This window comes from Pteronotus mesoamericanus, unplaced genomic scaffold (genome assembly GCF_021234165.1).
Source record: "Pteronotus mesoamericanus isolate MK-2021 breed Mesoamerican mustached bat unplaced genomic scaffold, CSHL_Meso_final contig_2, whole genome shotgun sequence".
Classification (NCBI taxonomy): Eukaryota; Metazoa; Chordata; class Mammalia; order Chiroptera; family Mormoopidae; genus Pteronotus; species Pteronotus mesoamericanus.
The window spans coordinates 10,271,883-10,287,576 of record NW_026555084.1 but is presented as its reverse complement, the minus strand read 5'-3'; the positions used below and the strand labels follow the sequence as shown (position 1 = coordinate 10,287,576).

General features: G+C 51.9%; 1 protein-coding gene across 1 annotated transcript; it reads left to right on the top strand.

Annotated features, from left to right (window-relative positions):
* Positions 1-2,958: 2,958 nt before the first annotated feature.
* Positions 2,959-13,962, top strand: NIPAL4 (NIPA like domain containing 4). The gene is made up of 6 exons (XM_054567895.1): positions 2,959-3,195; positions 6,024-6,263; positions 8,971-9,027; positions 10,088-10,178; positions 12,518-12,678; positions 13,334-13,962. Exons 1-6 carry the CDS (start codon positions 3,159-3,161, stop codon positions 13,960-13,962), a joined length of 1,215 nt encoding a protein of 404 aa, XP_054423870.1. The 5' UTR covers positions 2,959-3,158.
* Positions 13,963-15,694: the final 1,732 nt, after the last annotated feature.

Below are 15,694 nucleotides of genomic sequence, written 5' to 3'. Positions count from 1 at the left end.
GCGCTGGCCTTCCCAGCCACTGCCTTGGTGAAGAGAGCTGCTCTGGGGATGCACAAGCCCGGGCTGGAGTTCTGTCTCTCCTACTGCGTGTGACCTGGGGAAAGTCACTTCGCCTCTCTGCCTCTCAGCTCCTTCATCTGTAAAATGGGACGTAAAATGGCACCCAAAATAAGCGATTGTAATGAATGAGCCAGTGCTTTCAACATGCTTAGCAAACAGAGGAAGAAGTCAGTACCAACATGCTGTTTTCATCATTATTGGTGCCAGCTGGTGGGGACCCCATTGCTGGGCAAGCTGCCCTTCTTGGAGCTGGCCTGAGTGCACCTGTGTCCATTCCAATCATTACTTCTAATGACAGCAAAGCTCTTTATGAGGACAGCAGCCACCCTGGGGACCTGCCTGGAGAAGGGAGGCTGGCTGACTGTCCAGAATCCCCATGATTCCAGGTCAGCCTGAAGGCAGGGACAGCCACCTGTCCTTCCCAACCTGCCCAGCAGACCAGCTCTACAGGGTAGGAAAGGACTGCAAGCTACAACTTGCCCAGCCCTTTCCTATGGGGTAGGAGCACCAGGAAGAGAAGTGACCCATCCAAGCCTCATGGCATGTTTCTAGACCTAGGACCACAGGACAGCCCGGCGGTATCGAAAAAGTATGTGTTGCATCCTTGGCTTCTGTGTTGGATTACAGGCTGAGTGTCCTCACTGGTCTTTAGTTTCCTCATTTGAAAAATGGGAAACTAATAGAGCCTGCTTCCCAGGGGTGTTGTATGCAAAGATGGCATGAGCATGCATGTAACATAGCAAGTCCTTTGTAAATAGCATTCCTATTACTCATGTCTCTACTCTCTATTCCTCCTCCAGTGCTCTGTAGCCATACCACACAGGAAACACACAGTGCATTGATTCTGGATTTCCTTTCAGCTGTGAAGCTGTCTGGAAAAGTCGAGTTGATCTGGGATTCCAGTCTGGAAACCTGTTTGAGGCCCGACTCTGCCTCTCTGTTGCTCTGCGACCTTCTGGCCATTTTCCCTCTCTGGCTCTCCATTTCTTCCTCTATAACAACACTGTCCAATAGAAATAGAATTTGAGCCACATGTATAATTTTTAATTGTTCAGTAGAAATAAAGAAAATTGATTTTATTAATATAATTTACTTAATCCACGTAACCAAGATTTTTTTTTTCTTAATAAGTTTGAAATCTGGATGTTTTTCAACGTGGGGTAATTTTAGTAATTTAGCCTGGGGACATTTTTGGTTTTCTCAAAAGTAGGGGGTGGGGAGGGGCAGGTATGTCTGCTGCTGGCATCTGGAGGGCAGAGACCAGGGATGCTGCTAAACATCCTATAGTGCACAGGACAGCTCCTGCAACAGAGAATTATCTAGCTTCAACAGTGCCTGTTTTGCATGTACCGTATAGCACGGTTCAGGTTAGCCAGCTTCTTAAGAGCCACATGGGGCTGGTGGCTACCATATTGGACACTCTGGCTCCGCAATATAAAACATATAGACATGCATTTAGAGAAGCCAAGTTTTTGGGAATTTGGGTTTTGGTAAACTTGTTTTTTTGCTCATCCCAAAAGAACTGGCCAAATAAGATGTGGCTGGTCCACCAGTGCCTGGCTGGCTAAGGACAGAGCCCATCTGTCCCAGGCTGGTCAGACTCCTCCAAAGCCACCCGCCTTCCCTGGGAGACTGAGCCTGGAACAGACAGTGAACCCTATTGTTCTTTTCTGGGGAGACAATGCTGCAGGCCCTGCTACCTGCCTGACAGGGCTATTGTGGCTGAGGGAGAAAAGGGCTTTGTCAGGACAGCAGGGAGCAACCCGCGGTTCAATGGGGCCCTTTATGTCTGCACTCCCAGGATGCGCTGGGTGGCAGCCCAGGGAGGCCCCGCCTGCTCCCAGAACAGATGAGGACCCTGGGGCCCAGAAAGTGTGGAAGGCCCTCCAGGAGACCAGGCTCCCTCCACCTTAGCCCTAAAACATGAAATGCGCCTCACTCTGAAAGGCTGTGTCTCATAGTACAGGATGGACTCAGTACTGCCCTTACCTTTGTGCAAGGGGGCCCAGGCTGTACCCTGAAATGTAGTGGCTCCAGAGATCACAAACGTACACAAAAACAAATGTATTAACAACACGCGTGGGCGCCTGTATCTCAGGACCTGGGCTCGGCGCTGGCACCACGCACTGGAAGCTCCCTGCGCACTCACGATGGAAAGAGGCCCAGCCAGAGGGAGGCACCGCACCTCTCTTGTCCTGTGTTTTCACTGTCACACAGCAGTAACACATGCTTCCATCGCCCTATATTTTTAATGGTGATTTGGAAAACACCAGTCTCTAGATTGTGGATCCCGTTTTGTTTTCCCCCAAAATATATAAAGTTCTCGGAGGACAGGGACTATGTATGACCCATTTTGGTCTCCAGGCACTTCACTTCTGAAATTCAATTTACCAAGCTTCTAGCATCCATTCATTCCACAGATATACTATTAGCTGGGCACCTACTATGTGCTGCTGCGGACTGGTGCCCAGCGCTATCAGACCTGTGTTGTGTGAATGAACCAGGGAGGGAGGGAGGAAGCCAGGGAGGCAGGCAGGAGGGAAGAACAAAGGGTCATGGACGCCCCTGGCAGGACAGGGCCCCAATTGGCAGCAGTGTCCCCTTCCTTCCAGCCCCATGGTCCCACTTCCATCTTGGCCAAAAATTTGCCCCTTCTCCGGCCATCCTAGGACCCATCAACTCTGTCCCTGGAGAGGGAACTGGGTGCCAGTCCCGGCCTCGGGAAGGGGTGGTGCCCGGGGTCCCGCCCCCTCGCCGCCTGCCCGGGGCGAGGGGCGGTGACTCCCTCGCGGGCAGCCCCGCCGCCTCCGCCCTGGGAAGGCGTGCGCTCCTCTGAAGGCAGCTCCAGTGCGGGGTAGGGGGTGGTGGGGGGTAGGGGTGGGGGGTTAGGGGCTGGCCATGGAGTTGCCCAAGACACCGGGTGACTCCTCCCCGGGTACCCTCCCCCTCTGGGGCGCGTCATTCTCCCCACCCCTGGGTCCCGACCCCGGCGGTTTCTCGCACGCCGGCCACGCCGGGGACAAGTCTCGGCCACCTGCTCCGGAGCCCGGGATCCTGGGGCGCCATCCGCGCGGTTCGGTGCGTGCGCCCGGGGCCCCATGGAGTCTCTGGCCAGCAATGCCAGCTGCGAGAACGGTGGGTGCGGACGGGGAAGGAGGAAGCGGGGCCCCGCGGGATGGCTGGGGATCCAGGGGACTGCGCGCCTTTCCTTCCCCATCACTCCCTTCATTCGCGTCTTCTCCTATCAGGCTGCCCAAAACCTAGGGGAGGGGGCGGGGGATGGTGGTGAGCACGAATTGTTCCCCGGTTCTCAGGCCTGTCTTGGTAAAGAGCAGGGTTCTGGCTGACTTCCCCCATCTTGGGAGCTGGGTAGCTGAGGGGACCACGGGGAAAAAAGGAGGCAAATGTTGTAGGGAGGAGGTGGAAGCAGGCATTCTTGGTGGCAACAGGTCGGCCTAGAGGTGTTGGGTCCCGGGCTTCATTTTATGTGTAGCTGCTTCAGATTCTAGTACCTGCCCAGGTCTGGCTGTCTCCCTGGGGTCCACCAAAGACAGAGGGGAAAGAACAACCCAGGAACTGCAGCCTGTGGGGTACCCCTGTTGTTTTAACTTCTCTCTCCCCAGCGAAGCTTTCAAAGCCGGCTTATTGGGTATTGGCTGGCTTTGGTTTCCTGGCCAACAAAGCAGTTCATTTTCAGCCTCACCTTCCCCTGGGGAAGAAGACATTCCACAGTCCCGGCATATTCTGGAAGAGAAGCAGGAATCCTCAAGCCCAACCCCGCTTGTCAGATGACATCCTTCCCAGAACTGGGTTTCCTTTGGCTCTCAGCCTTCTCTCTTTTCCTTTTTATCACTGTGGGAGAACTTGAGTCAATGGAGGGTACCGTGCGCCTTGCGTGCTTCAGGCCTCTCCAAAACAACCAAACCACAGGAGGCCCTTTGGTTCCACCTGCCAGAGATGCACCTTCAGGAAGGCAGGGGGTGGGTGTGGGAATGGGCTTGACCTCCCTCTTGGGAGTCGCCTTCCTTGGCCCACGTCCTCCCAGGCTCTGGCTCATTTCCTGAGCTCAGGGAACTCCCCAGGTTGGACTCCTGTCTCAGGTGAGGAACAGGAGTGAGCAATCAGAACGAGTTGGATAAGGGCCGCGATGGCTGCTTGCTTCATCTTCTCTCAGTTGTGACACATGCCTGAGAGAGAGGGCTGCCACTGTAAAAGATACATAGGTGTCCCCTGGTGGGTTCCACCCCCAGCTGCCACTGGGTTTTTGTGTGACGCAAGTTGGTACTTCCCCCTCTCAGGGCCTCAGTTTCCCCAGCTGAAAGAGGGCTGTTCCAGGTCTCCTGTTCCGTGCATCCGTGCCCTGGAAGAAGGTCAATGCTGCGCTTATTTAGTTCCATCAAGACGCCACCCTGTGCCCTGGTTATTCCAACGCCAGCCCTGCCTGACCTTGGACTTTGGGGCCCTTCTTGTGCAAGCTTGGTCCTAGGAGAAGGGCCTGGCCCCAGCTTACATGCTTGATGTAGGAGCTGGGTCTTTCTGACACGGTTAGAAAAAGACCTTCTACCAGGGCCCAGCATATAACAAAAAAGACTGGAGGGAGCTGGGCAGGGACGGTGGGGCATTGTGAAGAGCGTGATCTTTCGGGGGCGGGGGGCAGCACTGCTCCACGGCCACCACTGGTTGCAGTGGGAAGATGTGCCTTCTAAGGCAACCCAAAGCTGCGTTTTTATGGGAAGTCTCCTGATTTTTAAATGTTGGTGACAAATTCATATGTTAACATAACCCTCAAGGGGCCAAGTGAAACGCCACTGCCTTGCTGCCGGGTTTGTCGGGGGTGCGTAGTGGCCAAGAGCATGGGCTTCGGCATTAGGCAGGCGTGGGTCCGGTTCTGGCTCCACCAGTTACGGGCAGTGTCGCCTTAGACAGGCGACCGCTGACGTACCAGGGCCCCGATTTTTTCAGCTACAGCCCGGGACATGATCACTGAGCCATTTCTACCATAGGAAGACCCACGGGAAGCCCCAGCGCAGGAGGCCGTGGGAGTCCTAGCCCTGGAGGGTTATTGGCTGTGCTTTGCACCGTCTCCTTGAACGTGGACAGCTTAGGTTTTTGCCTGAGGGTCTGCCCCTCATTCCCAAGTTTGTCCTGTTGTCCCTGGTGCTCGTGTCAGAAGGGCAAGCAAGGGCGGGCTGGCTCTGGGGTGGGAACTGATTCAGGCTCTCACGGACTCCAGGGCCCGGAAAGCAAACCGAAGACAGGCTCTGAGAGGGACAGGGGTCCCTCTGAGGCCTGAAGACAGGCCCCCGCCGCTGCCCGCAGCCCCAGAGGTCTCAGAAGTAAGGCCCGGGCATGGTCAGTTCCAACAAACTGAACGCTCCTATTTGATCGTCCTCAGGCCTAGAAAGGGCTCTGGACTCTCTGACCTCACTGTCTCGTGTTACCTGTGAGGGGTCCCCACTGTGGCTGGAGTGAGGGATTCGTAGGCAAAGAGGCTTCTGGGAGGGAGGCTCCCTGTGTGATTCTGAGCTGCTGGAAGCCCAGAGGCTGGTGGGGGGTGGGGGGGTGCGTATGGGGGCGGGAAGTTGGATTCGCTAAGAGCTTCGGGGGCTCTGCCTGTTGTTTGGGGCACCGGAAGAGCTGAGCGGTTCCATGCTGGAGTTCTGGAGGCAATTTGCTTTCTTAGGCAAGGTGCACGGCCTCCCACGGCCCCCAAAGTCACGTCCATGAGATGGGATTTAAAGGCGGCACTTGCCTGACAGGCGGTTGTAAGCATCTAATGAGTTCATGCGAGCCTGGCCTAAGCACCAGTGCGTGCTAACCGGTGTGTTTAGGTGGGGGGCCCGGTGTGCGGAAGGAGCCCCCGCCTCGCCGAAGCATGGGGTCCGAAACAGTGGTCCATCTAATATTTCTAAAGCATGCCAATGTCCCCAGCATGCCTTTCTCACCGCGGTCTTCTCATCTAGGTTCCCTCATCACCCTGTACTGCTCCTCCCAGCAAGTCCTGTGCCAGATTATCGGTGACCTCACGCCGCACGTACCCAGCAATGTCACCTCTGAGAGCTGGCAGGAGAGGTTCAGGAAGAACTACAGCTTCTACGTTGGCCTGGGTCTGGCCTTCCTGTCCAGCCTTCTCATTGGCAGCAGTGTCATCCTCAAGAAGAAAGGCCTTCTGCGCCTGGTGGCCTCGGGCGCCACGCGGGCTGGTAGGCTTCTGGGGCGCAGATGGAGATGGAGTGCTGGGTGGCTGAACCCCCGCCAGCCCTGCGAACCTCCCCTTACTGCAGCAGTTCGAGAGCCTGGCCTCGAAGGGCACATAAAGCTCACTGTCCACCCCGCTGGAAATCCAATCCCCCAATAGGAGCCCTTCCTTTGTAATCCAATATTTCCTGACAACCTCATGCTCAGCTAATTGGGGTGAAGAGAGGGATAGTCTCAGGGCCAAGGAGAAGAAACCCCAGGTCTAGTCCTGGTTGTATTTCTTATTAGTTGTATCATCATAGACATAGCGCAACTTCCCTACAAAACTGGAATACAAATACCTCTGCTTGGAACAATACCAGACACTTACTATCACGTTGAGCGCCCTTACAGGCTACAAAAGAATTGCTGAGTCTCTGCCCACAGGGATTTGCTTGCTTGGAAAATAAGATGTGTATCCATGAAACAATTCTTGAGAAATGGAATCATGCGTAAAAGAATTTAGTCATTTAATGGGCATTCTTGTGTGCCTGCTGTGTGCTAGGTGCCATGTTAGACATGGGCCGGAGTGCCCTTGTGAGGCATTGAATTGAGTGAGAGGGATGGGCAAGTCAGTAGGCAATTGTTTCATAGTGTATAACGTGCTATTGTGGGGACACTAGGGTGCAATGGCAATATTTTGGAGGGGCTTGTAAAACCTGGGCTTTGGGGGTTAGGGGAGGTTTTCTGTAGAAGTGATCCAATAGCTGAGCCCTAAATAATGAGGAGATAGCAAGGTGAAGGGGGAACCAGGAAAACGTGGTGTTCCAGGCAGAAAGAACAGCATGTGCAAAGGCTCAGAGATGAGAGCGCATGAGTGATAGATAGAAAGTGAATGTAGTTCGAGGTGGCTGGAGCTTGGTGGGGTAGGAGAGGGCGCTGGGGCCAGATCATGATGGTCTCGTAAACTGGGCTTTGGAATTTGAGTGTAATTGTAAGCGACTTTAGGCTTTCAGCAGGAGAGGGACACAGTCTGATTTGTGATGAGAGGTCCTTGGTGGCTGGGTGGAGGATGGATCGGGGACAAGGTGGAAAACCAGTTAGGGGAGCGAGGCAGCAGAGCTCTGTGTGGGCCTGGGAAGGAGCAGTGGGCAAGGAGACAAGCGCTGGGGTTCTGGTGTGAAGGTAGAACTGGGTTTGGTGTGGGCAGGCTCCAAGGGGAGGGTCAAAACACGAGGCAAGGATGACGCAGCTTTATGACTTGAGCAACTGGGGAGATGAAGGCGCTGTTTTGGGAAATGAATAATGCAGGAGGAGCAGGTTTGTGGGGAGATGATGCATTCAAGTTTGGACCTGTTCTACTTAATTTTCTGCTGTTTTAATAGCTTCTGAGATTTCAAACCTTAAAGTACAATGCTTTCAGAGCGCTTAACTTTTACGGGAGATTTTAACTCCTTTAGGAACCTGAGGACCTTCTTAGAAAAATGTGACCTCGCAACAAGTGGCATGCCAATGTTGGGATTTTAAGAGAACGGCCTTTAACCTAGCCAGGATCGCCATCATAGCTAATGCTACCGAGCACTGACTATGGGCCAGACCCTGAGACCACCATGTGAACGAGGCAGACACAATGCCTGGCTTCATGGAGCTTCCATTTGAGTGGGAGACATGCCAGCAAGTAAATAGGTCAATTCACATAAATGCTAAGTGTCAGGAAGGAGAAGAGCTGGGTGCAATGAAGGAAAACCCCAAGGGGAAGTAAGGGAGAGAAGGGCTCAGGGAGGAAGGTCTCAGGGCAGCGTCCCTGAAGCAGAGACCTGTAGAGTGAGCATAGATTCTGGCAAATACTGCTAAGGAGACTCTTCTGGACACGGAAAAGCAAGGGCAAAGTTCTTAAGGCCGAAATGATGAGTTCTTAAGTTCTCATCATTTTTGAAGAACTAAAAGAACATCTGAGCGGCTAGGTTGTATAAGAAGAGTGGCAGGAGATGCCTTTGGCAAGGTGAGCAGGGTCAAAGCTGTGATTGGGCTTGCGAAGGATTCTGGTCTTTATCCTAAGGGTATTTGGAAGCCATTGGCCAGCTACATGTGGATGGATGATGTACTCTCTGTTATGTTTTTAAAAGACCACTGGCTGCTATAAAAGGAATAGATTATAAAGGGATGAGAGAATAACCAGAGGAGGCTGTTGTAGAAGTGATGGTAGTACCTTGGACCTGGGCAGTGACTGTGGAGTAGACACACATGAGATGCTCTTTGGAGCGGAATCAGCAGGATGGACTGGTGCGGAAGGTGGAGGAATGGAAAGAACCAAGGGTGATTCCCTGGTTTCTGGATTAAGCAACTAGGAGCATGGAGTTGCCAGTTACTGAATTTCATTTGGTGGGTGGGTGGTTGGAGAGCATTGCAAATCAAGAGTTCCATTTAGGACAGAGTTTGAGATGCCTGTGAGAGATCCAAGAGATGTTGGATGCGCACTTGGATATGCATCTGGGCTCCAAAGAAAAGATCAGGGGACACATGTGAAATAGGGATCCTAGCACATAGATGGTACTAACACTTGGGGAATGGATGAACTCACCTAGGAGAGGACCCCAAAGCAAGCCCGGAGGACTACCCACAACTAACATATAAAGATTGAGCCCTTAGAGACTGTGAAGCGAAGGCCGAGACAGGCAGGGTCCCCGAGAAAGTGTGGCCGAGCTCTAACTTTGTGTTTGTGTCTTTCTGCAGTGGACGGAGGCTATGGCTACCTGAAGGATGCCATGTGGTGGGCTGGATTTCTCACCAGTAAGTGGGGACTTTGCTACTAAAGACGGTGAACCTATTGACAGCAAAGGCAGAGATGAAAGGAAGGGTGGCCGGGGCATTTCTGTCTCCAGTGTGCAAAGTATGAATATGAGGCCCAGATTTTAGGGAGAAAACCTGACAGTCTTTGCAGGTAGAACATCTTACCTGTACCTCAGGTCACTTTCTCAACCCAAAGTCACTTTTCCGCCCGTGAAGCATCGATCCCCAGAGCTGGTAATGACAGAGGTGTAACTTCTTCACTTTCCCTGAAACATGGGCGATATCACTGCCTAATGGACTGCTACATGGCAGAAGCTCTGTAGAAGCCCTCTGGCTTTCAAACCCTAATTCTTTTTGGATGGAAAACTAGCCAGCTTTCCATTTATAATGCCCTGCGTCATGTTTTGGCTCCAGCCTTAGCCGGAGGTATCACATTTACCATCTGCTTCCTGGGGGCGGACCCAGGCCGTCCTCCACCAGCAGAGAGAGAAAAGGCCCCTGTGGGAGTCTGCAAACGGAAGTTAGAAATTCAAACGGAGAGAATTGGGCCCTTTGAGAACGTCATACTTTCTAACCCACCTGCCTGTCTATTGCGGACCACCCTCAGTTCCTCAGGAAACATAACTCTATGGACCAGTCGGTACCTGGAGAATCAATAACTGCAACTGTTTACTTGATGATTAACGCTTTCTAGAACTTACCTTAAAGATACAGACCAATATTGGGGGTCCCTGAGACACACTTAACTGTGCCTAGACTTAGAAGAAGCCAAGAGACCTCAAGAATAAGATGCTGTCTACCCACAACCATGTCATGTGACCTTGAACTCTGGGTCTAGCTTCCCCACCTTTAAAATGGAAGGCTTTGATCAGGATGACCTAGGCCTGACCTTAATCGGGTTCTCCAGGGAGAGAGCATACGGGTCAGGGTTTTTACGAAAGCTAGCCTGGGATCCTGCGAATGGTCAAACGCAGAATGAAGTTGTCTCTGCCCAGATCCATCTGGGCGGGAGGCGGAGCATTGGAGCCACAGGAGCCTCTCTTCTCCCTTAATTTCCTAGTGGCTGCTGGAGAAGTTGCCAACTTCGGGGCCTACGCATTTGCTCCTGCGACCGTCATCACACCCCTGGGAGCCATGAGCGTCCTCATAAGGTTATTGCCACCTCTTTTGCTCTCTCTAGCTCCTTCCTTTGTTCTTTCCTTTTTTAAAATTTTTATTTATTGATTTGACAGAGAGAGGAACACATCAATTTGTTGTTCCACTTATTTATGCATTCATTGGTTGAGTAACCCGTAAGCTTGGCTATCAGGACAATGCTTTAACCAACTGAGCGACCTGGCCAGGGCTTCCTATTCTTAGTTTCTTGAGGTCTGTAACTGCCAGTGGGGTCAGTCCCAGCAACCCGAAAGAGGGAGCGTGCTGTTCAGAGCTCTGGGTCCTTGAATCGCTTGCTATCAGTTGCTCTAGCATCCCCTCGGCCTACCGGGCAGTAGAGGGACAGGCCAAGCCCAAACCAGTGGGAAGGGCTTCCACTGCTGCCAGTCTGAATGTTTCATGTCAATGTTTTGATGCCCCAACAGGAGAAGCTTACGAATGAAAAGCATGATCCCTAGAAAAACATTCCCCGAGTTCTCACCTTAGCTCTACCACTTAGTAGTTACATTACCGTGTGCAAGTCACTTAACCACTCTACGCCTAAGCTTCCCCATCTGCTAAATGGGGCTGCTAATAACACCTACCAGAAGGCATTGCTACAGGGACTAAATGACAAAGTGCACAGAAAGTGCATAGTTAGGCTAGCACTGAAGAATAACCATGGCTAGCATATATGAGGGGCTTACTATGTGCTAAATGCTCCAAGTGTATCCCAGTATTAACTCATTTATTCTGACATCATCCCTGATGATTAGAAAGCAGGGGAAACCTGAGGCCAAGAGAGGTTAAGCAACTTGGACAAGGTCGCCCAGGTCCTAAGAGGCTGGGCCAGGATTCCCACCCAGGCAGTCCAGTGTCAGAGTCGGGGTGCTTAACCACTATGCTGCATTGCCTTACAAACGTCTGCTGGTTTTAAAAATAACTGATACATTGCCCCATTCCTCCCAAGCCACAAACATAGCTCCTTTGTGGGGGTCTGAAGCCCCATTTGAAGCTGGCTCCCATGGGCTGAACCTTGGAGCCCTGGTAAATCCCACCCCACCACACCCAGTATCCATAATTTCCTCTGTTTTGGTTTACTTTCTTGACAATATTGCAATATTTATGCAGTCAAATCAAAACCAAACCAAACAGAGCTGTGACTCACATTGCACAGTTGGCTGATGTAGCAGTGTTACCATGATTGCACAGCTGATTAGTTTACAAATTCCCACTCTTGGGACGTTAGGAGAGTCAGGAACCCTCCACTGCAAGACCCCTGCCTATGCTAATGCCACCAGGCCCTCTTGAACGGGCATGTGGTAAAATAGTTTTGGTAGTTTTAGAGGAGGTGGGAGACATTCAGAAGAACTAGGACATCAATTGCCTCCAAGTGGGTCCTAGGTCAGATAACAGATTTTCACCCTGAACTAATGCTAACTTTGTAAAGAAACAAAAGCACGCCCTAGCGATTACATCTGTCTTGCCCAATTACCCTCCCTTCTTCCCTCGCCGATGCTGGCTCATCTGGAAGATGTGAGGGGAATAGAAATTATGTCATCTAGGAACAGCAAGGAAGTGGAGGTGTTCTGCCTCGAGAAGACTCAGGGAGGTCACAAGAATTCTCTAATGAGAGAGAACTGGAGCTTGAATCCTGGCTCGGCAACTAACCAGTCGTATGACCTTGCCAATTTGTTTTAACCTCTGTGAGACTCAGTTTTCTCATCTACAAAATGAGGATAGCATATTTTATTTCTCAAAGACGTGAGATGTTAGTGAGATGATAAATGGAACGTTCATAACATAATACCTCCTATGCAATAGAGGCCAAAGACACTGCCTGTAATTGTCATCGTGCCTGTTTATATCAGTATATACAAAAGGAAGAATGAATGGATTTGTTCGGCATGGCTCAAGGAATAGAAAAGGAATAATGAGTAAAAAGCACCATAATTTTGGTGTATAAGTAAAATGAACCTACAGTGCATTCATTGGCCTTGTGAAGGGGTGAGCTGCTGCCACCAGAGGTATACAAGCCAAGGCTGAAAGCCGTCTGTTTGCAATGTTAAGAGAAGATGAGCTCATTGGGTAGGAAGTTAGACAAGGGTGCTTTGAAGGGCTCTTCCAACGCTTCTGCTTTAGAATACTTTCAGGCTCGAAAATGAAAGAAATTTAACGTCCCTGCTTCCACCAGCGCACACTGTGACCCTCCCATAAGCGAGTTTCTATTTCCAGCAGTTCAGGGGGCTCTAGAAAAGCTTCTCCGTGAGAGAGGAGTGCATCCTGACCTCCTGGGCTCCAAGAGCCCTTGCCCAGGCCGGGCTGCCTAAGCTCCTCCTCCCGCCCCTACCTGCAGTGCCCTGCTGTCCTCGTATTTCCTGGGAGAGAGTCTGAATCTGCTGGGAAAGCTGGGCTGTGCCATCTGCGTGGCTGGCAGCACGGTGATGGTGATTCACGCCCCCGAGGAGGAGAAGGTCACCACTGTCATTGAGATGGCTGCCAAGATGAAGGACACAGGTAGGCGCCAAGCCCTGGTGAACAGGAAAGCGCAGGGGCCTGCACCACGTGGGAGGGCCGACTGGGCTCGCAGTGTCTGAGGTGGAGACGGCGAGACTCGCTTATAGCCTTCTTACAGCCTGAGATATATTGATGCCATTTATTGTGCTTAGGATGTTCCAACTGCATCATCTGCATTGGCTCAGTCAGTCCGGGCTGCTAAAACAGAGTACTGTAGACGGGGTGGCTTATAAACAGCAGAAATTTATTTCTCACAGTTCTGGAGGCTGCAAGACCATGATCTATGGGCCAGCAGATTGCATGTCTGGTGACAGCCTGCTTCCTGATTCTTAGATCACCATCTTGCTGTGTCCCACCTGGTGGAGAGGACGAGGGAGCTCTCTAGGGTCCCTCTTATGAGGGCACTAATCCCATTCACAAGGGCTCCACTCTCATGACCCAATCACTCCTCCAAGGCCCCACTTCCTCATCCCCTCACACGGGGGGTTAAATTTCAACATACGAATTTGGGGGGACCTGTTCAGTCTTACCTCATACAGGACCTCATTTAATCCTACACGAAAAAGCTCTCTGTGGAAGGTCTTGTTATTAGCCTTGTGTTCAAATGAGCAAACAGTGGTCTTGGGGGGTAACCTGTCTCCCTCTGCTCCTGAAGGGTACATCGTGTTCGCTGTGCTCCTGCTAGTGTTCTGCCTCATCCTCATCTTCGTCGTCGCCCCACGTTACGGACAGAGGAACATCCTCGTCTACATCACCATCTGCTCTGTGATCGGGGCCTTCTCCGTGTCAGCCGTCAAGGGTCTGGGCATCACCATCAAGAACTTCTTCCAGGGGCTGCCCGTCGTGCGGCACCCCCTGCCCTACATCCTGTCCCTCATCCTCGCACTTTCGCTCAGCACGCAGGTCAACTTCCTCAACAGGGCCCTGGACATCTTCAACACCTCCCTGGTGTTCCCCATCTACTACGTGTTCTTCACCACGGTCGTGGTCACCTCCTCCATCATCCTCTTCAAGGAATGGCACAGCATGTCTGCTGTGGACATTGTGGGCACCCTCTCCGGCTTTGTCACCATCATCCTGGGGGTGTTCATGCTTCATGCTTTCAAAGACCTGGACATGAGCCAGACGACCTTGCCGCATATGCACAAAGACCCCACCCCTCCTCCCGCCCCAGAGCCCACTGTCATTAGACTAGAAGACAAGAATGTCCTTGTGGACAATATAGAACTCTCCAGTACCCCGTCGCAGGAAGGAAAGCCCAAAGTATTTACGATCCATTCTTAAAACTCAGAATCCATGAGGGAGAAGATGAGCCCTGCGGCACAGCCCGACTCCTCAGTCGCGGAGCCACCTGGTTATTTGCAACACAGCTGTGACCCATGAGCTCTCTTTTCTGAGACGTTCATGTATACCTCATTGCTGCTTCCAGGAGAAAAATCCCTACCCAGTGAGTGGTGGGGGCAGAACTTCCTGGAAACACAGCCTCAGTGACCAAACACCGTATTTACATTGTCGCCAGCCGGTCCCTGGACCTCCCTTCCCACATGTTTCCTTGGTGCCATCTCTATGTTGCTGGGAAGAAGACAGAATGTGACCTGTTGAATGTAGCACACAGTCTAAGAGCTTCCCTGAGATGTTGCCTGTCAGGAAATTCTCATCTCTGGCTCTCCCGAGGTGGACTCGCCATTCCTTAGCCTGAGAATGATGTGAGGCTGGCTCCCTGAGGTTCGGAGAGCTGTTTACCACGCCTCCCCATCCAGAGCCAACTGAGGGCCAGTGTATGAAACTGTCTTGCTGCTTTTGCCCCTCCTTCTTTGGAGACAGAAGCAAGGCCTCAGCTGACCTTCTGACTGTGAAAGTCACCTGATGTCTCAGGGAAACACTTTTACCAGCCCCATTCCCCAAGCACTCCAGCCTGGAGGTCGGAGGTCAGAGGTTGGCACCTTTGTTCCCTTGGACTCCACCCCAGTCTGCTCCTTCTCTCTTAATATACATCCCAAAGAGTCAGTCACTGAGATGCTCAGGCAATTATCTCAGACTCAGAACGAAGTGACAACCGCCACAACAAAAATGCTTCACAGCCAAGCTCTGCTGGCCAAACCCAGTGTTTCATTTTGCCTCAGAGAACAGCAGTTGCACTGCTCTTAAAAGTACCCTGTAGAGCTGAAGATGGAATGTACTTTTCTTTTCCTCAAGGAGTAAACTAAAGTGATTTGGGGAGATGGGGAGAATGAAGCGCAAAGTCAGGACTTGGCAGGAAGCAACCACCTACTCTATGGGAACCCAGCTAACTTGTGTGTTTACTCTGGTGCCCAACCAAGACCCCAGGCAGAAAGGACTCCGGGTAATTTCTGGGCTCCAGCCTTGGAGGCTTGGCCAGTGAGACCAGCTTTGAACTTCAGTGACCAAGTTGGGGTGTAGGTTTGGTACGTGTGGGTACAGTCTGGCTGTTGGCCTAATTGCCACCAAGCCCTCAACTCCACTGATGAGCTGCCCACCCTGGGAAGCAGGGTGTCATGATGCTCCAGCACCACCTGCTTTGGGGACTGCCTTTGGTCCCCTCACATTTTGCCAGAGGAGTTCACAAAACAAGAGCATGTGGAGAGAGAGATAATTGATACCCTTCCCCTCGTGCCTTCTTTCTAGCTGCAGGAGTGTGAGAGCCGGTACCAGGACCATTGAAAGGGAAGGAACAAAGCCAAGTATCTCTGTAAAGAGGGAAGACTTGATCCTCAGCCCCCAAGCTGGGGCAGCACCTGCCCTATATAGCTCCACACCTGCGCCCGGTGTTTACATACCATGCCTTAAGTGCAGCCAAGCCCAGGCCAATCTCTTGCTGGCCTGGGAGCTCTGAGGTTCCACTGACCAAGAGGCTGGCTTCCTGCACCTCCAGCCTTAAATCCCAAGTTTTTAATGAATGTGGATTTCTGACTGTAACTAAAATCAATGCAACATGTTGGATCTTGAGAATAGCAATAATCTAAGGGCCCATAGAGTGTGGCCTGCAGGGTCAGGA

Excerpts from the sequence above, each read along its gene's own strand:
- NIPAL4 (XM_054567895.1), top strand. The coding sequence starts at position 3,159 with ATGGAGTCTCTGGCCAGCAATGCCAGCTGCGAGAACG. Across the intron at positions 9,028-10,087 it reads GTGGGCTGGATTTCTCACCA|TGGCTGCTGGAGAAGTTGCC; the intron begins GTAAGTGGGGAC and ends TTAATTTCCTAG. Across the intron at positions 12,679-13,333 it reads TGCCAAGATGAAGGACACAG|GGTACATCGTGTTCGCTGTG; the intron begins GTAGGCGCCAAG and ends CTGCTCCTGAAG.